Raw genomic sequence first — 25,993 nt, forward strand, 5'->3', positions numbered from 1 at the left:
CACAGGTCAGGCTTCCATCTGTGCTCGGGTGAGCCACTTCAGAAGGTACTGACCATTGCTTGCAAACCCATTTTTTGTGGCTTTATGAGACGTATTCACACACCTCTTCAGCTACTACATCCTCACTGGAGACAAAGACTCACAGCTGATGTACAACCTCTTACTGGTCTAATGCTTTATAAGCACCCAAGGAACCATCCCTTCCCCTTCCAGAGGAGCCCAGGGCTACATGGAAGATGGCAGGAGTTGGGCTCTGGCTGGTGGCCCAGAAGGAAATTAAAGGACTCTTCTTCATATGCCTGGTTTTAGATCGTTTGCTTTTGAGAAAGAGTTGGGGGTTCAGTTTTGTGCACTTGTAAGCTATTTGGCCCAGTTTCTTGTTTTTACTTTTCCTGCCTGTTAACTTGGATAAAAATGCCAAGGAATAGAACAGCAATACCCCCCCACCCCCAGTGCCTGGGGCATCTTCTTCCTGCAGAGAGGGTTACCAAGCCCACGTTTGTTACTCACAGCCCTGCCTGCAGCAGAGAGCACTGACGCAGATAAAATAGGTTCATGCAAGGAACTAGGCACGGTCACTGCTCCCACTCCTCTCCTCAAGCTTCCCAGGAAAGCTGTGAAACCCTGGCAGGACTCCGCTCCCCTGCCCACCCCCTTCCCTGATCCAACAGAGATTTTCCCCTTCCCTACCACCCCCAGCTCCACCAACTCAGAAAGTTAAAGCTCACCATTATATTCAGCCCTTGATTTGTCGGTCCTTGTGCAACAATATACTCTATGCCGGTCTCATAAACATCCATGGGCCTGCGGTACTTGAACACTGTGCCTGCAATGTTGAAGTTCTTTGGACTGTCAACTTTGTAGTTCCCGTTGAAGAAATAGTACCCGGCTTCATCAGCCACAGCTTCAAACAACAGAAGGGGGAAAAAAAATTAAAAAAAATCTGTGCCATCACACGTAAGAGCAGAGCTATGCAATAATGCCACTTGTTCACCGAGGGGCTAAAATTATTAGTGTCACAGTAATAACGTAGGAGAAACTCTTGTTTTATAAGGCATTTGTCACTCATTTCCAACATGTACCATGCAAGTATGTGCCCAGAGTTGTGGGCCACGCATCCCTCTACACTGCCAGCTCCTGGGTACGTGGCTTACACTAGCCCCCCTCCAGCACCAGCCGAGCACGAACATGTAATAGTCAGAGCTCTGCAGACAACGAGCAGGCTGTCAGATGGCCAAGAGCAGGAGCTGCCTCCTTGGGAGCCCTGAGCTGATGCCACCTGACCCAGCCAAGATGCCACCAAGATGGGCCACCCAGAGCTAGCACAGGAACAGTCCTAATCCAAGCCTTTCTCATTCAGCCCTTCCTGCATGCGGCCAGGAGCCTCTGAGGCAGCAAAGCACGACGGTAGCAAGTGTGCTTCTCTTGGGCAAGCTCAGGTTTTTTCCACACTCCTCCAGAACAGCATTACCATCTCCATCATCAGATGGATAGCGTGGCCACCAACACTTCAGTGAGGCAACATGTAGGTCACACCTCCTTGGTGTTGGTGTCATGTGGCCACTGCACATTCCAAGCGGGAGAAGATCAAGGGAAATCACAAGAGAGGTGAAGTCACTTGGCTATCCGTGATCCGGCAGCAGAGTGTTTGTCATACCACACTCAAGTAGCAGTAACATTGCCCAACAGTTTCTGCATTTAAAGCAATCAACATGTTGCTATATGCAGCCCAGGTGCTCAGATGCAAAGAGAAGTGCACTGGCTTAGACGATGTCCTTCTGCCTTACACTGACTATGGATTTAGCTCATGTCTGCAATAAAACTATGTACAGCTTTGCATTGGAAAAAGCATTAGCTCGTATAGGCATGCATTCTAAGGAAGTACCAAGAGGTTATACACACCCAGAACATCTGCAGATTTTTTCCGTTCTACTATCTGGATATCCCTTGCTCCAGCAGGAATGTGCGTTACCAGGGAATAGCCTATGGGAAACTACAGATTAACGAAAGGAACTTTGTAACAAATAATCTGAATGAAACACTTCGTAGTCAATACTGCTGTTATGTATCAAACAAGCTGGCCTTGATCCAAAATTATTTTTAAAGGTGTTATGGATTTTAAAAAAAACAACCTAATATTGGTAACTGTTTAGCTGCAAGCAGGACCTTATCGATAATAGAAAAAGTGTGAGCAACATATCCTGCTTTATGGTGGAAAAACACAGCCAAGGTGGGGAAAGGATGCAATCCTTACATGCATGCATAGAGACCACGTTTCTCTCGAATGGTGGAAGTAAACATATCTGAAGACTGCTTTGCTGGCTAGAGAAGCTGTCCTGTGGTTCAGTACTAACCCCTGTCTTTCCAAAACCCCAGCAAGAGATTACAACCTGCTCCTCCTCTTTGCTCAGCACTAGGTAAGTGATAGGACAAGGCCGCTGAAGTTCCTGCAGCTTGCTCCATCTTTACCCAGTCCTCAGGGAGCATTAATCATTATCCCCCAGTTAGATTGCTATATTTAGGACGAGTAAGTTCTGTTGCTTTACATCACACTAATTTTGGAAATCCTGGCCTTTCAAAATATCCTCACTTCCTGTTATTACAAGTCTTTTTATTTCTAGTGTTACTGGGTCATGAGAAAGAAGCCTCAACAGGCACCAGCCTCTTGCATAACCCTTTTGCACCGTTCAGCATCAGAGACCTCAGGCTTCTGATGAGCACCCTGCAAAGCTACTGGTTTTCTTTAAAGAAGGTTTTCCCCGCCTGGATTTACAAGTGGCATTAACACACATGGAACATGCGGGAGAAACTGAAGCAGGGCAGTTGGTAAGGGCTGAAAGCAATTTCACCAGAATAAGTACATTGAAAAACCAGCCCTCTGATAGAAATAAAGCAAAGAGTCCCCAAAAGCCTTACCAAGATGGGAATTTCCTTTCCGGTAACTGCCGGTCACATGAGTGCAGCTGCTCCCATCTCCTTGGCAAACTCCACATTTATCCAAGGTGTGGGTGGAAAAGAGAATGCCATCGCATCCAATCGGCTACAAGATGCACAAATAGAGCATTGAGGGTCAGGCAAATGTCGCACCCATTGTAATTTTCTGAATGCTACTAACAATATTTTTGCTATAATGTTTAACAACCTCACATTTTCCAGACACGCAAACCCCTCGGAAATCAGTGTATTTGCAGGATGTTCCATCCCGAGCCTGAACCATTAACTGTCTCTGACCATCCACAGTGGTGCAATGGAGGTCACAGGGCTTGCTAGAAATGTGAACATAGTCATCTAAGGGGAAAGGATATAAAAATACATTCAAAACAGCAGAAACACAATAACTTGCATCCTACCAATGTCAACGAATCTCTGCCAAGCTAAACAGCAGCAGCAACAGCACAATAGCACAGCAGCCAGCAGTTCAGAAGCTACTATCTCTTGTGTTTCAGGGCTGGACAGGAGATTGCACTTCTGACAGCGTGACAGCCCACTGCTGCAAGCCTTTGCCCAGCCAGGCAGTCCTCTGCGCTGCCAGGAGCGGATGCACCCCGTGATGCTAGTGGTAACACTAGCATCGGTCCAGGGGATGCACTGAAGCAGTAATGGCCACTGTTCTGTGCAAGGACTTGCAGTAGTGATATATGTACACGTTATACAAAAACACATGCATGTTCACGTATCAATATTTCATACAAGTTAACATATTGTTATAAATACATATACAAGTAAGACTATATTCAAAACTGTTAGCAACTTCAAGCATAAAAAAAACTTTTCCATAAACATTCACCCAAGTTGGACTTAATTCACTCTTTGCTTTCTGCAGGCAACTGGCTGGCTGCATCCACTGGCACAGTAATCCCACAGTTTATAATATCCACAGGAAGCAAATGACAGATTCATGTTTGCATCAGAAACCCAATGCTAAGCGTTGAACCCCGCCAGCTAGCGAGCGGTCATATACCCACTGGCCTGCACGCCCAAGCAAGACAGCATCAATGTCAAAACATTATTCTGCAAATCCCCCAGGAGCCACGTGAACGCCTGCTAAAAAACAAAACAATTCACTGTAACTATTCTGGTGAATCATCTCAAAGAGCAAAGATGTTTAAAGAAATTGTCACCTTGCCATAGGAAAGGGACCAAAGCAGCCAAGCAGCTATAGCAAACCAGCCTGCCACAGGCCAAGTTCTACCATGCTGACCCTGCCAAGAAGGCTGACCCTGCCAAGAGACAGGGGCTTGTTTCACATAAAAGGAGGCAGCAAGTCATTTAACGAAGCATAATTGTTCTTAGGTATGTACAGAATAAGAAAGCTGCATCACAGCCTGTCTAGTTTTAGACACTCAAGTGGCACTGTGCATCTGAAGAACCCACGCTCAGGAGCCTCCTTCTCAGAAGGGTCCTGGGTTCCCAATAGCTCTAAAAGTTGGCCATGATGGTTGTTTAATGCTCTTGATGGGAGTTAGGTGTCTAAAAATTAAGTAAAATCTCAGCCTCTGACTCCCAAGTTGTTTCTGCAGTTCTGTGCTGCTCACCCCGGGTGACCAAACCGACTGACTGCATCTGGGTGACATTTGACAGAGCACATGGAGGCTGTGGGAGTCAGCAAATGTCACTGCAACACAACACTGCCAGTAACAGCCTCAGCTCAAAGGACACTTGTGCGGGTGAGCCAGACTCTCCCTGCCAGCACAGTCCATCACCCCATGGTCCTGCACCATCCTCCAGCCTTTCAGCTCTCTGGTCCCCAGGAGCCGTGACCGGCACAGGCTACAGCCACAAATTCGCGTCGTTATTTTATTTTTAAGCTACCCTGCAGCTGCAAAATGAGTCTTTGAACTTGGGAGACAGCTGGTTGTGTCTCTGAAAAATCACTTTAAAACAGCAGAGGAGGAGCCTTCCTGCAGGCTATAGCATCATAACTATCAAAATATTTGGCTAAGCATTATGAAACACACAAAGAATGTCTTGTTACCAGGATATAAAGGTTTCCATTGATATGTTCTGCCATTATACACATGGGAGTTAAATGATGAACACTGCTCCTCTCGAAAGCTCCTTCCGTTCGCAGGGCACTCCTAGAATGGGATACATTAATATCCTGATGAAAACAAAGTGCAGGAAAGGTTTCTGGCACATCTCGACCAGCTGCAAGGACTGTTTCCATTGCCTACCCCAACCAGAGCCACATCCTCCTCCTCCCACTGCAGGCACAGCCGGGGAATCCTCCCTGGGAGATGGCACAAGAGCCACCCGCTGGCTTTTAGGGCCCCCAGCACAGGCAAAAAGCCCAAAGCCCCGACACAACAGTGATGGGCGCCAAGGAAGGGAACTCCAGTTGCTTGGAGGGGCAATAGGGTGACAGCTACAGGACAAATGGTGTCCCCTCTCAGAGGGGCTCAGAAATGCCATCACACAAAGCAAGCATGACTTGCCACATTTTGTATCAAGTGTTCCCGATAAGAAAAAGGATATTCTTACTTGTACTTTGCAGAGCTGATATCTTTTGGATGTTCCAGTGCAAGTTTTATTAGCCAGCCCACTCACTGACTTTCTTCTGAATAAAGAAATGATGGTTAGACAGAGGTCAGCAACCCTCCTTTTCCCTTTTTAAAATACATTTCTCCCCTGCTTCTGCAAGATCAGTCTCCATGTAGTGGAGCCACACCAAGACCTATCACAGCCTCACAGGAGCTGACAGCAAAGGTCTTTCTGGCTTTGGTACCTACAGCACCAACTACTCTTATTCGCAGCATCCCAGGAGGTATCATGGGGATGAGGGCCTGGAGAAAAGGTTTGCTAGATGCCTCCTGGCAACCACTCAGCCCAGAGACAGAAGAGCCACACACAGAGCAGCCGGGATCAGCAGGTCCCCAACCAGCCCTGCACCACGGTGTCCTCACTGCTGTGCCCAGAAGCCTTGAGAATGGGCCTGTGCTATGCCCGCTGCCCATCTGCACTAATCCCCACAGGAGAAACTTCAGGGGCAGCCCAGGAACAGCTTGCCTGGTACTCCCGACATGGGTTGCCCATGGCGCACGGCATCCTCGCGGCAGCATGCTCAGGGACATACCTTCTGCACAAGCAGGGTTAGCCAGACAACACCTTTTCAGCAGTGCTTATCTACTGAGTGATGAACATCTGGATCAAGCCTACCCTCCAGCAAGCTGGAGCTGCCCCAGCGCTGGCAGGCGGACGCTGTACCTCTGCCGCAGGCAGTGCCTCTCCTGGGACTTGACACCTCCCCCGCAGGTCCTGGTGCACGCTGTCCACTTGGTCCACTCGCCCCACCAGTACGCCGTGACATCTGCCCCTTCCTCCAGGCTGTTGGAGGTCTGCGCCAGGTCCTGCTCGAAGCACCAGGCAGGTGGGGGAAGAGAAGCAGTCAGCATCCGCGCTGCGGAGCCCACACGGGGGTACCGAGGGCATCCCCTGCCCAGCCCACCCTGAGCCAACAGGGCATTTCCTTCTCCATCTGAGGTCAGGTCTGAGATTTCTATCTTGCAAGAAACCGTGAGTTTTTCCAATTGTGTTTTCATTACAAGTTGGAATGAAACGGTAGTATCTGGGATTCCTCAGGAAAGGAAGTGTTCATTGTTTCACTCAGCTGGCAAAACCGAGCTCTCAAACAACCCTAAACCCTCCCAAGTCTCTTGGTGCTCCGACTCTTGCTTCACAGCGAATTCAGGGCGTTGAAGAGCCAGTTGCAGCCAAAGGCTTCACTGAAAGCTTAAGCAAACCCTTGCAAAACCACGCTGCAGCAGGAGAGCATGCCAGTGGATGCTGGCAGGCTGGAGGAGCCCATGTGCTCGCTCTGCAAGTAACAGGGGGGTCCCAGCTACTACTCATTGCAGAGGGAGGGATGTATTTTTCCATCCAGAATCACCTGCTCGTTAGGGGACTTCTATTATTTCTGTGTTTACTGGAAAAGGGATAATAATATTCCATGCAAAGTAAATGAAAGCTCCAACCGCTGTGGGGACCAAGGAAGCAGTGCTCACCCAAGAGCCTTTCAGAGCCCTGGAAGCGATCTGCGCATGCTCCTAGCCATGGAAGCTACAACTTAACTCTTTAGTCTGGGCTCAACCTCAGCCAAGGCACACATCCTCGCACTTGGTGGAGGCGTGATGCACACACAGACCAGTCCTACAAGTCCCAGGACTGGATGGGTGGGTTGGTTGGTTGGATGGTTGCCCATCCCAGACACCGCACCATTTTAAAGGCCAGAGACCTCCCAGCAAGGCGATGCGCTTACCTGAGCTATCACAAAGGCAACGTTGCCCACGAGAAGAAGGGCCAGGGTGCCTTTCAGCTGGGATTGTGCACTGATGGAGATGCTGCTCCACCTCCACTTAGATATCTTCATCCTAGAAAGCAAGCAAACACTGCGCTAAGCAAAACTCCCATCCAGCCCCACCACCCGCCAAGAGCAGGGGGCTGCTCTGCAGCCTGGGTTACACAGCACAGGTCTCCTTCAGCATTCCTGGTCAGCAGCCACCAGTGACTGCAAGGGCTTGATCCTGAAGTTTAATTAGTGGCAGCGTTAACACAGTACAGGTTCACATCCCATCTTGTGGTTGCTGTCTTCCAAACCACAACTCCGCACTGGTTCCCAGTGGCCACACCTGATAGCACCGGTGCGAGCTGAGGCTCTGAGCCCGTCATGGAAGGGAGCGAGACTTACACCAAAGCAAGCATTGCACAAGAGGCAGCAAGTCACAAGAACTGTCCCTGGATCTGTAAAAGCAATGCATTTAAATATCCCCACTTACAGAACTGCTCCTAGAAGAATGAGATGAAAGGCTTCACAAACAACAACAAAAAAAGCAATTAACAGCCATTATTCCCCCCTTTTTCATTTGCTCCAGTCTAATTCCCACCGATTCCCAGGGAAGCAGCCAGTTCTTATAGAAAAGAAACCACCCACAATTAAAGAGCAGAAATGAAGTATCCCAAGTGTCAGCCTTTCATCTCTTTCTCCATCTGCCTCATGAAAGAGAATAACCCAGAATGGCATTTTCTTAAATAAAACCCAGCTCAAAACCACAATACGTTTTATTGTGAACCTCACTGCAAGAGCCAGCAAGGAGCAGGTTTCAGGAAATCATGCTTCCAGGGAATCAAAGCAGCTCATGTCTGTAAGAACAACAACAACAAAAAAATTCTCCCCTAAGCTAATTTCCCTTGAAAAAGAACTAGAGAGTATGGTTGGGAAGTTGGGAGGTGGGAGAGGTGCTGCTCCTGGGGAGAGGGGGCAGGACTGCAGAGCTGCAACATAAAGAGCTTCTTTCCTACCCCTTTTTCTTCTCGCAAGGGCTTTTGTAGCAGCTTTGGAAGCACAGAATCGCCGGCAATGCCAGCGGGGCTTTGGTATCTGGCTTAGAGAAAATTACCAGAGGGCTTCCAGGTGCCCAGCTCTGCTCTGCCATCCCCCAGGGTGGAGATCCAGCATGCAAGAGGCACTTTCCAAGAGGCAGATCCATTGATTAATGGGAGCCCAGAGCGCTTGGCTGGGGATCCCGGGGACAGGTGGCTGAGACTTGCCTTACACTTGGTTTTCATTAAGGCTTCCAGACACTTCTGACTCGGAGCCAGTAAGAGCTCGCTCAGGGTTTATCCTAGAGGCGGTCAGAGCTGCGTGTTTAAATAGAAGAAAAATTAAAGGAGGGGGGGGAGGGATGTCGCCGACAAGCGCCGCGGGGCCGGTGCCGGAGGCAGCGCAGCCGGCAGCCCCGCAGACTGCGTGCGGAGCGGTGCGGAACGGGGGCGCCGGGCAGCGCTGCGGGGCTCGGGGCGGCGGGGAAGGGGCCGGCGGGGCGCGACCCCCGGGCCGGGACGGGCCGTACCTGGAGGCGGCGGGGCCGGGCGGGGCGATGCTCCGGGGCCGGGCGGCAGCGGCGGCGGCGCGGAGCGGAGCGGCGGCGGCCCCAGACGCTCCCTCCCTCCTTCTCCCTCTCCGACTTCAAAGGGCAGCCAAAGCGCCGGGGCTTCCAGCGAGGAGGAGCCGCCGCAGTGGCTCCCCCCAGCCCGCGCCGGCCGCTCTTATAGTGGCGATGGGGGGGGGGGGGGGGGGGGGCTGTACGGGGCGGGGGGGGGAGCGGGCGGAATTCACACCTCTCGGCCCGGGATGCCCCCACCCCGGTTAACCCCTCGCCTCCCCCGGCGCCGGCCTGCGGCCGCCAGCCGGTTTCCTGCGGCGAGGCCGGGGGGGCACAGGCGGGGGGGGGAGCCCGCACGCATGCGTCCCCGCCGCCCGCCCGGCACCCGCAGCGCCGGGCCCCCCGCGCCGGGGGATGCTGCTCCCCCCCGCCCCGGGGGATGCCGCTCCCCCCCTGCCCGGGCGCACGGTACCTGCTGCCCCCCCGCGCCCGGTGCATCCCCCCCACCCGGGGCACGGTAGCTGCTGCCCCCCACATGCCCGGGGGCATGGTACCTGCTGACTCCCGGTGCCTCCCCGAATGCCGCCCCCGGGGGTGCGGGGGGGGGGGCTGGCTGAGCAAGGCCTGCCAGGGTTGTAATGGCACTTTCTGCTGAAAAAGGAACCAAATCCCTGCGCTCTTGTGCTTCTGGTGTCGTTTGCTAAGGCTCAGCAATGGCCATGCAGCTTCAAAGGGGGTTCTGCCACGCAGGAGGGTGGTGGGGGTCAGCAAAGGGGCTTGCTGCACACGCAGACCCGTTTGGGATGAGAATGGACCCCCGGCCCCTGACAGCCGTGCATGTATTGTGTCTGACCCATGAGCACACATGTGACGCAGAATAAAACCTGCGGCATGAAGAAGGACAAAGTTACACAGCGTATATAACCTATAGACGGTATATGTCATCTGTTCTCTGCGGTTGTTACATGTAAAACACGGCTGATGAGACACCTCACCTCTGTGGTGATGCTCAGCCCTATGCATGCCATGCTGCGCATGCCATCCCAGCGGCTCTGAGCAGCCCGCCTGAACAATTCCCTTCATCCCACCCAAGATGCTTCAGCTCCAGCCTTTCCTCCTTCCCCTCCAGTCCTGCCCCGCACAGGGCAGAACCAGTGCTCCCAGTGGGGCACCGCACCCTGGCACCAGCTCTGCACCCGAAGCCATCACTGCAGTTTATGGTGTTTATCACCACCGGCCCTTGATGGCTACGTTCAGCCCTGCCACCATGTGCCGTGGTCCCGCCTGCGTGGCCTCGGGGTGTGCTCCTACCCCGGCACTGGGCACAGATCCCTGCACAGCTCCCGGCACCCTGCGGGAATCACTGCAGGCCCATGGTGGTGACAATTTGGACCCAGTCCTCCCAGGGATGGCTGTGTGAAGCTGAGGAGAGAATCCGTCCCAAAAAATTTACATGGGAAATGAAGTCTCCTTTTCTGTTTGGCTAAATGTCTGCCAGCCTGTTTTAATTTACCCGGCTAGGTTGATTTGCAACTTTCAATTTTCCATCAGTTGGCTGTGACCAGGACACTGGGAAAATTTAGCACTTGAGTTCACCCAACTTCTGCATTTCAAAATATCCCAGCCCGAGACACGCAGGAGAAAACCCTTTCCGTTTTGGAACAACCGGGAGGGAAAAGTCTGAACACGAGAGGTTTTAAAAGCATCAAAATATTTCACATTGAAAATGCCAGAGCAGCCTGGGTCCATGCGAGCCCCAGCGTCCCCCCAGCGCTCCCGCCAGCCCTGGAGTTTGACAGGAGGTTGCACCCCAGGAGACCCCATCCCCGGGTGACCCTACACCCCATCCCACTGCACGGATGCCCCAGGGCTGGGGAGCACCGGGGGGAGGAAAGTGGGGGGTGGGGGAAGGCTGTCCCCGAGGCAGTCACTGGGGGAGCCGGCAGCAGGCGAGACGCGTTCAGTCTCTGTGCTTCACCAAAAGTTCATCAAAGCCAAAGGATATTTTTTTTTTTTTTATGAAACAGTTGAGATGACTCAGCGGTTTCTGACGCAATCCCTGTTTCATCGGAAAATTCCTAACCAGCTCCTAGTGGCAACTGATTGCTCCCATAAATCACACACTGTTATCCCTGGCCGCAGAAGCACAGCTTACGCAGCCCCAGCCCATCATCGTGAAATCAGCAGGAGCGATGCCATCACCTCTGTGGGAGCAAAAACAGCCCCGAAAACAAAACGCGCTGGAGAGCAGATCCAAAACACGAGCTTCCGTCCAGCTTCACGTTGGCCAAACCCCACGGCTCCAACGCGGGGCTGGACCCACCCTGCTCCCACCACCCCAAAACACCCGGGGCCAGCACTGCCCCCAAAACCGCGGGGCCGCAGGCGCTGCTGCCGGGGCTGCCGGCAGGTACGGCATTAATCACCCACAGCCGGGCTCAGACGACAGCGTTTTTTATCTCCCAGTTTTTGGCATAAGCGTTAGAAATGATTTGCAGATGTTATTTACTGCTTTTGGGCTTGGAGTAAATTGAGACAAGATGCACCTGCATGGACAGCGAGAGGCTTTCCCACCCAGGGACGGTCGCTGAAGGCTCGTATCGGACTTTCCCAGGGAAATTTAGGATTCGGGCGAAGGTCCCTGAGCCAGCCCTGCTCCCTGCATCCTGCGCTTTGGCAAGGCAGCCCAGTGGTCCCGGTGCTGTCCATTCACCTCCGGCACCATGCAAGGAGGCTCAGGGCCACCGGCACGATGCCCAGCCCCATGGCAGCGTGGGGCCGGTGAGCTTTTACCCCGACAGCCGCCCCGAGGGACACACAGCAGCCATCCGGCAGGCAGCTGCCAGGCTTTCCATCCCAAACTGGTGCCGTGCATAATTCAGAGTGCAAATAAAAGGAACGACAGACACTCCAAAATAACCTCCTCCAGCCGGGCAAGAGTCACCGGCGACTGGCTGCTGATTTGGCCGGAGAAGTGCCTGCAGAGGAAAGGAGTTTCCTTGGCTGAAAGGAGTAGGCTAGGCACTGTCGCTGCTCGGCGGGAGCTGGGGCAGCTCAGCCCAGCAGAGGCACTCTGTGGTTTGCAGGATCAGGCCCTCCCTCGCCTAGGGAGGAGTGGGGGGATCCCTTTGCCGGGACAGCCTGTGCTGTGGTGGAGTGATCTCCATCCTTGACCTGGAGCAGAGAGTGATGGCAAGCTCTGCTCCAGGCACAAGATGTTGACTGTCTTGCTGTGCTCCCCATCACGGGACACCTTCCCATCCTGACCCAAGCACCAGCCCTCAGACCCACTGGAGCTGATGCCCAGCACCACCGAGCCCCAAGCACATCCCTAGGGCAGGTTCTCCATGAACGACGTACTGCAGGACCTGCTCTCGGTGAAGCAGAGTCATGGGCTGTGGCATTCCAGCACCGCTTTCCAACAAAATTAGCCCTTTTCTGGCTCAGCCCTCATGCCAGCACAGCAGACAGGATGGCTCTGCTGTAGCCAGCTCCACCAAAACCCCTGCTCAGGTCCACGAGAGACAGGCTGGAGGAGCAGAATGAGCGTGGTCTGGAGTCTGTTGGCCCAGGACCTCCCAGCAGCTTCTCCTTCACTCTGGGGCAAGGCAACTAACCCATTTTCTTCCTTCTTAAGACTGCCTGCAGAAACGACCCAGTTGTTCAACACTTCTGCACAGCTACACGTGTTATTTCCAGGCAAGCCCTGCATGGTGTGGGCAGATTTAAGCCATCCATGGCATGGGTGAGATCCCTGCACGGCCAGACAATTGCCGGGGGGGGGATAAAAATGTGGCAAAGTACTCCAAAAAGGCCTGGCAGCCAGCCCTACCTTCTTCTCAAGAGCTGTGGCTATGGCCTACCACTGGGTAACTAAAACAAGCAAGAGGAGACTAAAAAAAGTGTCCTTTAGAGACAGTCCTGGTCCCTTGCAGAGTGTCCTACAGCTCAGTGTTGGGCAAGGCACTTAATCTCTGCATGCCTCCATGCAATTATGGATAGCAATGATTTATATCATGTTAGTGTGAGGGTTTCATCCACGGAGATTTGCAAAATGTTGAGTCCAACTGAACAAGCCAAAGCCACCAAGCTGCTCTCGCCATCAGATTCCTATTAAAAAATATCTCTGGGCAGTTTGAAAACCACAAGCAACCACAGTGACTCCAGGTGTGGTCATGGCCATAGAGTTTTAATGGCTTTAAAAGCCTCTTTTTTCTGCGCAGACTTTAATTTTACCTGTCTCCAAAGAGTACACATCCCTGCAAGAACCTGGAGGAGCTTCCAGATGAGTCACGCTTGGTTTGACATTTTAGCTATGCAAAGATTAAAAAGTACAAAGCCTTTTCTCTGAATGGAAGGAGTCTCGCATGGAAGTTGTGCAGCATTGTGCTGAGGGACATCGGCTCTGCAGCATTGCAACCACAGGCATCCAAAACTCGTGAGTCAGACTCCCCAAAACCCTAAGACTGGTTTCATTCCCTTCTGGATTTTGAGCCTTGAAGCATCACAGCTTCAAGTTTTTCTCTTTAGAAAGTGACATTTTGGACTAACGGGGTGAGAGCTGAGACCTTCACAACGTTCCTGGGCTCCAGGAGTCATGACTGTAAAAAAAACCCCAACAACCACCCATTAAACACCATGAAAAGAGCAATAAACCCCTGCACTGCCTCCCCGAATCCCTGCCTCCCCGAATCTGGCAATGGGGTGGCTGCCTCAGGATGCCCCAAAGGGTACGAGCAATGGAAAACTGGTGGCAAGAAATGTCCTTACCTTTGACATGCTTGTAATAGGCCATAACAGGACAAAGGAAAAGGGAAGAGTGAAAAAAAAACCCCAACCCTAAGGATAGAAGAAGCAGGGATACCTGCGAGGAATAGGCATAATAGATTTATTCAACAGGGAGGTGGGAAGGGGGAATTTTTTTAAGAGCGAGCATTCAGCTAAAGCTGCCTAAAATGGGGCCAGGCGCTACGGAGAATGGATTTTTTTAAGTGGCAATTTATTCCACTAATAAAAAAAGGATGCAGGTGCTTTGGCAGTGCTGTGGACTGGAGCGGGCGAGAGCTGCGGGTGATCAGAGCTGGGTCTGCAGCACCGGCCGTGCAAGGGGCTCAGGCACAGCTGGTGGTTCCACGTTTATTGGGCTCCTTTTCCCTGGTGCCAGGGCCTGTGTATGGATTTCAGCTGTCCAGAAAGCACTGCCCAGGCGGCCTCTCACGCCACAGCTCTGATCACCGGCTGTGGTAGGTGGGGAGGGGTGTTTTATCCAGATGCTACAGCCATCCCTTCTTTAGCTGGGCAGGGAAGGGCTGTGGTGCCCATGGGCTGCTCCGCATTTGCACCAGGTCCTTTCACACCAGGTTTCTTGATCAAATTCCCGAGGCAGAGGAGCAAGAAGTCAAGGAATCTTCGCAAGGTGGATGGTGCTGTGCTCGTGAAATTGCTCAGGGCTCCTTGGGGCTGACCGTGCTGCTCCAGAGCTGCAGCTCTTGCACATCATCCTGCTGAAACCAGGGCATCATCCAGCTTTTCACCATCATCCCTACATCCAGAGCATGAGTCAAAGTGTTGCGGAGATGAAAATTTAAACTCTGAAGTAATGGAAGTGGCAAATCACACGCTGCAGTAAGCACAGCAATGGTGCAGCTGTCTCTGCTTGCCGGCTCACACTGACCCTGGCACCGCAGCACTGTGAGCTGCAAGCCCTTGTAGATCCTGCAACCCTGATTCTCCGTTTTAGCATCGTTAGCACCATCATTTCAAACCTGGCAGTAACAGGGGACACAGGATGGAGCAGGTTTAAATTCTTATACGGCCTACACCACAGACAGATGAAAGACCATCCAATACTTACCTCCAGGAGAATATACTGTCAATCCTCTCAGTTGGCACAGAGCCCTCATCCTCCACTCCAGTGTATATAATACTTTCAAACTATTATCCTCATATTAAAAATAAATCTATCTGTGTCTCTCTCCCTCAGCGCAATGTGTGAGTTAAAAGGTAGAAGCGCTCACAGAAAGTCATGGTTAACGTTACCCTGGAAGGATCCAGGACAGCATACCAGAACCTGGGTTTGGCATCTGGGAACCAGTTTTCAGCCATATGTATCACCGTTCCTGCGTGCAACTCCGGTCCACACAAAATTAGCCCTGTGGAATGTAGATTTAAAATTTGCTTTCCAGAAGTACTTAAATGCAGGAGCTAAAATCTGCTCTTTCTACATTTCCTACCTGTACAGGAGAGAAGGAAGAAAGTCCTGGCCCTTTGTTATTTGGGTTCCTTCCCGGGAAGGTTTGCAAAGCCCACGTCTAGCACTGCAGTTGGTTTGCAGCCTGAACAAAGACCTTTTAAGCAGCAGCTCCCGACAGGAGCTCACCACCTGCCTGCCCCTTGCCTTGCAGTTTACTTTGGGGTCTCTTTTTCAATAATAGCTGGAACACGTGTACAAGCCGGTGTGATTTTTTTTTTTGCTCTATGCCTATAGCACTGGCTGCAAACCAAACGCCAGCCCGGGGTGTGCAGCTGGGAGAGAAAAAATAAAATAAAATTAAAAAAAAAATCAAAACTCCAACAACCTGTGGAACGTTTTCTTGCTCCTGAGAGCTCCAATGCTTCCCTGCTTGGCAGAGAGCTTGCCATGGCTGGCACTTGTTGCATCCAGCAGCCAATGGGGTTTCCTTTCCAGTGGGCTCCAGCTAGACTTTGGGCAGAGGATGGGGGCGAGGGGGATACATTTAACAACTGCTTGATCATATTTTTCACCTGATGCCATTTGGCTGGTTGCACAACCACCATCCTTGCACATCCTTGCAAATGGTGGCTTGTTGCACAACTGCCATGTCCTTGCAAATGGTCCCATGAGGACAAGGGGAGCTGTTTTGCACCCAGGTGTGGAAGTTTGTCCTCACCAACAGGCTGTTGTGTTTTCCCCTCTCTGACACCAACCTCATGGCCCCAAAAGCAGAGCAGACGTGGTTTTATTAGCCAGGAATCCAGAGCAGCTTGTGCAACCAGCTAACCCCAACCCCACTCAAAACCCTCCTGGAGACAAGCCCTGCCGTGCAGCATGCAGCAGCCCCAAGCACCTTCCTCGATCCAAGCAGCTCATGCAAGAATAACATGGAATAACGGATCCGTCTGAGGATATGGCACAGAAAAGGGACAGGGTACTTCGGGGCGTGCTGGCACTCAGCTCCGCTTCCTGCTCAGTGCTGGACACCTGGGGAGAAGCAGGGTATTTATGTGCTGGCTTGGAGGGATTAATTTTCACGGTAAATAGGGACACCAGAGTTTTTCACTATTTGTTAGTAGAAATACAATTTTGCAGGGTTTTGTGGTGAGTTTATGGCTTGCCCAGGCGGGAGGGTGGCTGGAGACGTGGTGCTCCATCCTGCGGAGGGATGCTGCCTGCAGCCAGCCAGAGAACGTGGATGGATCCTGCAATATCGGCTAAAAATGGGAGCCCCTACCCAACTCGTCTCAGCGGTACCCCAAGGACGGCTCCCAGCACAGCCCTCTCAGGTCACTGCTTTAATGCTGTTGTGCCATTCTCACCGCACACACAACACCCCCTCACTCCCCCTCCCGGAGCCCTTTCCAACTTAGCTGGAGTGGTTTAAAAAGCATTTTTTTTCTCCGTGCATGCCTGCCTTTCCACCGGACCCCCTCCTGGGGGACAGGCGAGCCCATCCTACCGGCCTCAGAAATGGTGGCTCATATCACAGCTCGCACCCTCCTCCCCAAACCCGCCGCCACAAAGGCGGTTGCTCAAGCGTAGCATTCCTGCTCCCTGGGTCCCGGGAACAGCTGTACCGAAAAGATGCCGAGAATCCCTGCGAGGCTCCAAGGAAAAGATATTAACCCAGGAGGGGAGCAGCAGTGATATAATAAAAAGTCATAATAAAAGAGAGAAGCCACTGAGTGGATTAGCAGCCCAAACGCCGCTTGGCTTTTGGTCTCCTTTCCTCCAGCTTTTCCGCGCTGCACGACAGATCTGCTCAAATTCCTCCACCCAGAGACGCTCAGCTCCTGAATTTCAGACAGATATCCTGGAGGTGTCCGCGCTGCAAAGGGCATGGCTGAGAAACCTAACTGCACTTAACTCCGCCCGGGTGCACAGGAGGGCATGCAGGCACCCGCAGCAGGCGTTAGATGCTGCATCACACCAGCTCCCGATGCCCGTGCTGCCCTAGAGCAGGGTCACCCTCCCAGGTATGCCCTCGAAGGGAAATAAAAGGCAGATCTGGAGCTTGGTGTGTATTTCTCAGGCATGGCAAAGGTAGCAGGACACATCTCACTGCTTTAAAAACCCCTCGTACCTGCCGCGTACCGGTTTTTCGCTACTTTGTGCCAGCACCATCCCTTGTTTTTCCCTACCGGGCTGCTCCATCAGCACTGACCCCCACTCGGCATGGGGGCAGTGGGATACAGAGGTGAGGTGTCCCCATGGCGAGCTAGCAAATCTGCAGTCCTCGCCCACCACGCACCCAGGTCTGACACCCAGCACAAGGCGTGCAAGGACAACATTCCCTTTCACTCCTTTAGTAACACCCAGGGCCATACCGGGGGCACAGAGCATCTGCTGCCAGGAGCCGCCGGCTGCGTCAAGAATTTCGCTGCTGGGGAGACACAGGAGCGAAGGGGGCGGCTGTGGCGGTGGTGGCAGCAGCTGTTCCCTGCCCGCGGCCCTCCCGGCCACTCAGGGCATTTAAATTTTAAAGCACACTCCACACGGCTGTTTTCTCCACGTCCCCATCCAGCTCACAGCGACCCTGTCCCCGGGAGCCACCAGCTTGTAAGGCACCCATGGGTTCGCTGGTGGCCAAGCTCCTTCTGCCCACCATCAGTACCTTGGTCTTCCTCCCCACCATCAGCATCGCGGCTAAGCGGCGTTTCCACATGGAAGCCATGGTTTACTTCTTCACCATGTTCTTCGTGGCGGTAAGATGTCCCCATACCCCTCCTCGTGTGTTCCATCCCCCCAGACACCCTCTGCATCAGGTCTCCACTGGGCAGGGCAGCTGGGTCTCACCCAAGAGCAGTGAGCATGACCCCCAGAATATCCATTTTCATTTTTTCCCCACTGTGTGTGGTGCTGAGTAGCTGATTCTTCAGTTTAGGATGTCCTAAGGGGTGGCCTTACATAGATTTAATGGTGTTTTACGATTGTGAGGTTAGGGAGAGGGTCTGGGTGCAAAGAGACTTGGATTGATTCGCAATGTTTTGGAGCTGGTTTTTGTCTTTGTTTTATAGCTGGTAAGTGGCCATGCTGAATTTGGGGTTTAAATTGTATCCAGAGCCTCTTGCTATGCTTCTGTCGTTTTAGCCAAAAGCACGTATTCGAATTATTGATTTTGCAATTGCTAACTGGTGATGGGAGTAATGCTGGAGTCAGGGAAGTTTCTGTACAAGGAAAGACTAAAACATGCTGCTGAGCTACCAAAACCAATAATTATCAACCCCTCACCCCGGCAGAGTGTTTGAAAATGCGTGTTTCACCAGGCTCTGATTCGCCCTGCCTTCTCTTGCACGGGAATAACTAGTAGAGAAAGTCAGTCATCTGTACACAGAGAAAATAATTCATACTCTGGCTCCCAGCGATAAGCTGCCCTGCGCTTTGTACTACTGCTAAATGCCTCCGTACACACACTGGTTGAGCACCCAAAGCAGCATTCCCACTGGAAAAATTCTCCTATTTAACCCCATGGCAATGCCATGCTAAAGAATATGAAGAAAATAGCTCAGCAACCCAACCAACGTTGCATTTGCCTCTTCTCCCCACCCGTCTCAAGGTGTCTCAGGAGGGTTGTCACATCGCTGGCACAGAGACAGAGAAACTGAGGCAGGGAGTAGGTAAAGGACTTGTCCAGTGTGAAAAGCTCTTCTGCAGCATCAGGGCTGTGAACCAGGAGGGTCTCTTATTCCCAAGGATCCACCATGCAAGCCTCCAATTAAAGCACGATGCAGGGGAAGAAATTCTGCCAGTTCCATAAAAACTACAGGACAGTTAATAAAAACGTCCCAATCAAGCCCCCCGCCCCCCCCCCCCCCCAAGCTCCCCAGGGAAGCCAGACAGCTACAATTTCATTTTGCACTGGGTTTGTGTCTGCTCCACCTCCCCAAGAAGTCAATAGGAAAATTGGCATGCGTTTCCACGGGAGGTGGAACAGGTCCTCGCCGAAGAGATTGCAGAGGCAAAATATCTGTGCGTGGGGAAGGAAGGGAAGGCAGCTGCCAGCATGGTTGGGGGGGTAGGAAGGGCAGCAGCTGCTGCTATTGCCTTTCTTGTAGCATCCCACTCCTCCTCCCCCAGGAGACATCATCAGAGCAGTGAAAGCATATGTCCATCGCAGACAAGTGCTGCGACGCTGGCCAGAAACACGCTCTTTGTCTTCCACCCTTTCTTTCCCCTGTCTCCAGACTCCCCAGACCCAATCTCAAACAGGGAAAAGAATTACGGCCGTGGTGCAATCTTTTCTAGAAACCACAACGAGCCAAAAGACTTGCAGCAATTCCCATTATAAATAATATCAGCATCCCCGCTGGGCCATGACAGCGAGGATTGTTCCAAGGGCGCCCTGCCAAGCAGTAAAGGGACTTCTTCAGAAACAGCAAAGCACGCGGGTGCTACCACTAGAAAACTCGCAGGGCTGAGTGCTCGGCGGAAAAGGCGAGCGCCAGGCAAACACTGGGAGCATTCCTCTGATTGCACTGGAAAATTTCTCTTGGCTTGGTTTGCGTTTATGTTGCATGACAATGGTTTTTTTGCAAATAACCTAATCAATGAGCTAATGGGCAGCAGGAACCAGCGGCTTTTAAGGGAATGCACTAATGAGTGAATTCCCCAGCATTCAGACTCTGGCCATACAAACCCTATTTAGCCTGGACAGTGACCTGGCATCCATACACATTTCATCAGGACACTCATTTTGAATTGTTTTACAAGAATCTTTCGCAATTAGAAACATAACCCCAGAGCCTTCCTTCTGCTGGAGAGGACGTCCCTGCACTGCCTGGGGCTCAGCTCGCAGCAGCTTGGTCATCAGATTGCACATTCTGGCACAGACCAAGAGGCAAACTAAATCTCGTCCACAAATAATTTGTGCTAAGAGGGAAGAATGCTGATTGTCAGGCGATTTGCAATTGGGAACAGTGACATTCTCTTTCAAATATATTCATCACTGTGTACCAGTGATCCTGGTATATTCGAGGCTGTTCTGTTCTGCTGGCCATCCTCTCCACAGCCATGCCAAAGCTGTTTCAACAAGTTGGTAAGAGCCTTTACCCTACTGGTGTGTGTGTAAGGACCTAGTTTTATAATGCTTTTTTCTCTCTCTTTTTTTTTTTTTTTTTTTTTTTTTAATAATAGATTTACCATGCATGTGATGGCCCTGGTTTATCAGTGCTGTGCTTCATGCGCTATGATATCCTGGAGTACTTCAGCATCTACGGAACAGCCCTGTCCATCTGGGTGTCCCTGATGGGTAAGCACTGGTATCTCGTGGTTCCTGCAGATCACCAGCATCTGGGGGTCAGGCAGGGCTTGTCAGCATCGCTGGTGGGACAGTTAGTGGGTACAGTCCCCAGAAATGCTGCTGCCTTTGAGCTCCCATCTGCAAGACTTAGCTCTGAGGCTGTCTTTTATGGAAGTCAGCCCATGCTATGGTTTAATCCATTTTTATACCATTAATCCCTTGGAAAGCCATTCCACTCAGTGGGGTTCAGCCACAGATGAAAACTGTCCTGAGTGGTGGCTGGGGAAGTTTTACTCTCAGAGGTAAGGAGAGCTCTGGTATTCGTGTCAGTTGGGTGTTCCTCTGCCTTCACCAGCTCTTACGCATGTCCTTAAAACAGCAGATTTATTTCAAGTTGGCAAGTAACACATGCTGCCTTGTGCTTTAGTTCAAGGCAGGACAGTACTGTGAGATGACTTACTTGGAAACCTCCTATATCAGGGAATCTCCCATTGCTCCTCATTTTCCCCATCCTGAGCCCATCAGCTTGTCCTGTCCTGATGTGGGGGCACTAAGAAGCGCAGAATCTGTCACTGCCCTTGGCAGCACACAAATCAAAGTGGTTTAGTTGTAACAAATATCTTCCTTGTTTATCAAAAGCCTGGTCTGGGATGACGGGAAATCTTAGATCTGCTTAGAAAAAGCAGAAATATATTTCACTTCCTCTTTATTAAAACTCCTGACCCTTGTCCTGTTACTCAGTTTTCTTTTTCCCACAGTCCCTTCACTCTTTTTTTTCCTCATTTTGTTCCTTATTTGCCACTGAAACAAGGTATAATAGAAATGAAAAAAAAAACCAACAGAAACTAAAGAAGGATGAGAACTTCAAACCTATTCTTTTCCCATTTTGCCAACATGTTTTTTTTGAAAGACATGAGTATTTCTGACAGGAGAAGAGAGTAGGGGTGAGGGGAGGGAGATGAGGGGACGGTCACTTTCCAACAGCAAAGGCTTTGCTCAGCAGATTTGAACCATCTCTAGCACCCACGTGGCCAGTCTCACTCCAGCCAGGCAGCGTCCCCAGCCCTTTTGTTGCTGTACTGGGGTCACCGCACTGATGTACAGCCCCAAAATGCCTGCAGGACCTTCACCTCTGCACCTTGGGGCTCCAGGGATGATGCAGGACCTCTGGCTGAGCTGGGAGAGCTCCTGCAGCCCCTGAGCCCAGTATAAGCTGCAGGGCAGCATCCCCTCTGCCAGGCACAACTCCATCCCTCCTCCCTTCACCACCAAGCCATGCAGACAGCAGCATCCCCCTTCCAGGGCATGCATCTAGATAAATCTTCCATGCGGTGAAAAATTAGTTGGGAAAATATTAACCTTAGAAACAGCTCTGTTCCCCCAAGGTGCAAGTCCCAGGGTGGGCTCCCATACTGTTCATGGCACCTCAGCACTCTCTGCTTGGCTAGAAAAGGCAAAGGAGGCAAATCACCTCTGAAGGGCATTTTCAGCAAATAACAGCAGTGTCAGGGTAGGGCAGAGCTGATCCAGACACTTTGGCTCCTTGCAGAAAAATTCAACTTGATTGCTTCATTACTGCATTCAAAAACCCTGCAAAAAAATACAAATCCTGGATTACGATGTTTAAAATATTGACCCACAGGGAAACAACAGAGATTAAAATGCGGACATTATCCCTTAGTCAAACTCCCTATAAAACCACGATCCAAGGACATGGAAGGTGTGGTGACTGAAGCCCAGGGAAGCCTCTCACTGTGGCTTGTAAAGCCCGAGCACACATGTGCGGACGCAGACCCTTGGGCACGCTTCCCGGAATGCAAATCCAGGACAGCCATAACACAGCTGTGTGAGCTGGAAAAGCATGGAGCCCACTGGGATCCATAACTTTTATCAGTTATTACCCCATTCTGTGCTAAACAAAAGCCTCTAATAATTTACTCACACTGGTGACTTCCAGCTTGCAAACCTCAGGCAGGTGCCGGCACGGCTGGACAGCCTGGTCCCCATCACACCAGCGAGCACGGTCCTACCGGCATGACAGAGGCTGTATCGGGGTGAGCCGGCAAGTTTGGGAGGGTTAGAGATGTAGGATGAACCCAAGAGCCAACAGTGGGCTCACTGAGTGCAAGTGTCTTTGCAATCGCCTTTGCAATCACCTCTGACTTCTGGGTTGCGGCAGGCAAGGGAAATACAGGTGGGAAATCCCCTTTAGCTTCCACATGCAAACTGAACATAACACCCCCAAAGTCAGCTCCTGGGCCCACCACTCAGATGCCTCAGCATGGTTCGCTTTGCCCCCCTGTGCCTCAGTTTCCCCAGCTGTAAGGCATAAGAAGGGCAACCCAGACCTGGAGGCAATGCTGAGGGTCCCCAGGGCAGGTGGGACAGACCCCAGTAAGGCTTTAGGGGAACAGTGGAGGAATAGGGTGGGTGAGCTGATGTTCCCTGTGCTCGGTGCTGTGCAGCCCTGGCAGAGTTTGACGAGCCAAAGAGATCAACCTTCATCATGTTCGGCGTCCTCACCATCGCTGTGAGGATCTACCATGACCGCTGGGGCTACGGCGTCTACTCGGGACCCATCGGGACAGCTGTCCTGGTGATAACGGTGAAATGGGTACGTAGGGAGGGGCACCGTACCGGGGCTTTGCGGGATGCTCGTGGCGGGGAAGCGGCTGAGCCTTGCACAGAGAGGTCTAACCTGTGCCAGCCGTTTCATCCTCAAGGTCCAGCTCTCACAGCACAGGCCATCACGGTGATTAAACAGCACTTTTCCTTCAACCCAAGCAGAAAGCAGGCAGACAGCAAGCAGCTTTTGTGATAAACACCAGATTTGATTAGTCTGAGCCATCTACCACATCTCCTGTCCCTGCGTTTCTAATCAGGAGGATCATATTTATGGAGTTTTTACAGCTACTCAGAGGCAGAGGGGTCTGGTGAACTGCCCCGGAGCTGGTGGAAGATGTGCATAAAATGCAGTGATAAAGTGGGAAGGAATCTGCCTGTAGTCTGCCTGAATGTGGCTGGGACAGTCGGGCACCATGCTGCAGACTGTGCCCTGCTCACAGCTGATGCTGTGGACCCAGGCAGGACTGCGTTGGTGGAGCCACTGGCAGGAGCAAGCAAGGAGAAGGATTCAGTGACGGGATAAAAATTGCAGAAAGATGCTGCCCAGCATCATGGAAATACTGTGATGCAAGTTCCAGCTATATACCGTCACTAAGCCTCGTCTGGCTGCCCAGCCAGCAGCTAAAAGCAAGTGGCCACGATGGGGAGGGGATGGGCAAGGAGGGGACCACCTTGAATCCCCCAGCCCGCAGATGCTCTGCTGGGATCTGCTCTCCTAGAGACTGGGTTTGTGAAGGCACATACTCCCTGAGCTGGGTTTGGGGTTGAATATTAAGAAAACAGTATTATGCGCAGGAATGAAGCAGGAGGACCTGCTGCAGCAGGTCGGAGGTGCTTCCCGTGTGCCAGCAGCCCCTGCAGCCTGGGGCAGCCGGTCTGTGGGCTCAGTGTGGTTTTATTTCAGCATTCATGGGATCTTTCGGATGTGGAGCAGCCAGCTAAATCCGGGTGAATATGCCAGATATGCTCTCTCTTTCCTTCCAGCTACAAAAGATGAAAGAGAAGAAAGGGCTCTATCCTGACAAGAGTGTCTACACCCAGCAGATCGGTCCTGGCTTCTGTTTCGGGGCGTTAGCGCTGATGCTGAGGTTCTTCTTTGAGGTACCTCTTTGCACACTCAATCACCCTAACTTTACAAGGTGTAAAGGACATTACCAAGACAGGAGACCTCCCCCTTCACACCACTGGGGTGCATCCAGCCTTGGCCAAAGCCCAGCTGAGGTGTGGGTCTCCGGGGCTGGCGTGCCGGGGGCTGGCAGCAGGGATGAGGGTCCCTCCCTTGTCCCCATCCCAGCCCCTGGCCTGTTAACTGCAGCGTGGGCAGGGACAGCTGTGACAGCAAGTGACACACAGGGTGATGCTCAATCTCTTTCCCCCGTGTGAAGTGAGTCACAAGGACATGGGCCATGCTTTTGTCAGCCATACACGGTCCTCAGAGTGGCTTTGTCAAATGCAAGCAGGGTTTTTTGGAAACTGGGCATGGGTGACTTAAGGACACCTTGCAGAGCCACAACAGGGACTGGCTACAACCCAGTCATGGCCAGATCCAAAGCTGGCTCACGCCGAAGAAAAGACTCTCACTTGACTCCCAGGGGCACTCAATCCCATGTTTATAACCTTTTGCTCTTGCCGCTGGCCAGTCCGCCTGTCCTGCACGAAAGGGTCCGTCTGTCCCACGCAGGGATGATGATAACCCCCTGCTGCAGCTGCCGCTCGCGCCTGCACTCAGCCCTGCCGTTACGGCTGCTCTGTGCATTGGGAGCTGCGAGATACAACCTCACAGTCATCCCCAAGGATTATTTTTCAAAGCATTTAGTAATTGCAAATTCTAGCAGAACATAAAAATGTCACTTAGCAGAAAGTGCCTCCCCCCGCGCCTCGGCCTCGCCGCCGCGTCCTTTGCGGGGTAATGAAACACTTCATTCAAGAATTGGGAAATGTGCAAATTAGAATGTGTTAAATCCACTTTGCTTTTTTTTTTTTTTTCCTTTCTTAAGGCATGGAAATCCTTTCTTCTCTTACAGCAAAAAGAGGCAGAAGGCTCAGGAATATTTTTTTTATTCCTTTCTTTTCGGCTACTTGTAGAAACCTAACGTTTTGCACCTAGCGCAGAGCCCTCCAGCACCGCTGCTCCTGCGGCCCCGGCAGGTCTCACTAACACTCTCCCCGCTTGCAGGAGTGGGACTACACCTACGTGCACAGCTTCTACCACTGCGCCTTGGCCATGGCCTTTGTGCTGCTGCTGCCCAAGGAGAACAAGAAGGCCGGGAGCACCGGGACCCCTGCAAGGCTCGACTGCTCCACGCTCTGCTGCTGCGTCTGAGTCGCCCGGGCGAGCGGGCACTGGCTTTTCTGCTCCTGGGATGATGGAGGGGTGCAGCCAAAAGCAAAATGCCTGCCCACTGCATTTTCCTCTGGGACACTGGCATCTTCTCCTACCAGCCCGTGGGATCTGCTTCCCTGGAAAGTCTTCACCTTTCTACCATCAGCCCTAGCAGAGGTTGCGCTTCCAGTTTACTACATACCTGTACCTCTCCCTGGGGAAGCACTCAGCTGGGCTGTGACCCTGTCCCCTGTCCCAGGAGACCCTTGCACTCTCAGGCTATGTCACCAGCCAGGCTGTCCCTTGCACTGGCCCAGGAGAACGTGAGTTGTCCCCTGTGTGCAGGTTCGCCCAGCCTGAGCACACAAGGCTTTGTTTGCAATGCCCAATTAACAGAACCTGTATTTTTGTGAGATATTTACTATTTTATTTATGCATTCTCTTGATGTAAATAATATATACTAACAAAGACTTTGCAAGTGTGCAATGCCAGCATTTCTTAAGCGGTGCAAGAAACTTCCCAGCCCCGCTCCGCTCAGTCGAGGGCAGATGCCAGCCTCAAAGCAGAGCTGTGGGCACGGCCACCCCCTCCCCTGCCCACAGCCCCCCAGCCTGGAAGGAGGTGCAACATTGGGCACTTTGTCTTTGCAGACCTGCCCGGGTGGTGCAGGCAGCAGGTGCGCTTGCAG

At 52.1% G+C, this 25,993-nt stretch overlaps 2 protein-coding genes across 9 annotated transcripts in view; one reads left to right on the forward strand and one right to left on the reverse strand.

Annotated features, from left to right (window-relative positions):
* The window catches only part of ADAMTSL2 (ADAMTS like 2), a 28,442-nt gene extending 19,437 nt beyond the window's left edge, over positions 1-9,005 (reverse strand). For 3 of the 8 annotated variants that reach the window (XM_055791337.1, XM_055791338.1, XM_055791327.1), the window contains exons 1-10: positions 8,847-9,004; positions 8,545-8,634; positions 7,256-7,367; positions 6,205-6,347; positions 5,482-5,557; positions 4,976-5,078; positions 3,143-3,288; positions 2,917-3,040; positions 1,903-1,983; positions 729-904 (exon numbers count right to left, since the gene is read on the reverse strand). In XM_055791337.1, the coding sequence (XP_055647312.1) occupies positions 729-904; positions 1,903-1,983; positions 2,917-3,040; positions 3,143-3,288; positions 4,976-5,078; positions 5,482-5,557; positions 6,205-6,347; positions 7,256-7,366 (960 nt within the window). In that variant the 5' untranslated portion in view covers position 7,367; positions 8,545-8,634; positions 8,847-9,004. The other 5 variants (XM_055791334.1, XM_055791342.1, XM_055791333.1 and 2 more) reach the window with 5 other exon arrangements.
* An 8,422-nt stretch (positions 9,006-17,427) lies between these two features.
* On the forward strand, positions 17,428-25,779 carry MYMK (myomaker, myoblast fusion factor). The gene is made up of 5 exons (XM_005231225.4): positions 17,428-17,822; positions 20,251-20,365; positions 22,822-22,970; positions 23,966-24,082; positions 25,158-25,779. The coding sequence occupies exons 1-5, from the start codon at positions 17,688-17,690 to the stop codon at positions 25,302-25,304; spliced, it is 663 nt and encodes a 220-aa protein (XP_005231282.1). The 5' UTR covers positions 17,428-17,687; the 3' UTR covers positions 25,305-25,779.
* The last annotated feature ends 214 nt before the right edge of the window (positions 25,780-25,993 follow it).

This window comes from Falco peregrinus, chromosome 1 (genome assembly GCF_023634155.1).
Source record: "Falco peregrinus isolate bFalPer1 chromosome 1, bFalPer1.pri, whole genome shotgun sequence".
NCBI classification, from domain to species: Eukaryota; Metazoa; Chordata; class Aves; order Falconiformes; family Falconidae; genus Falco; species Falco peregrinus.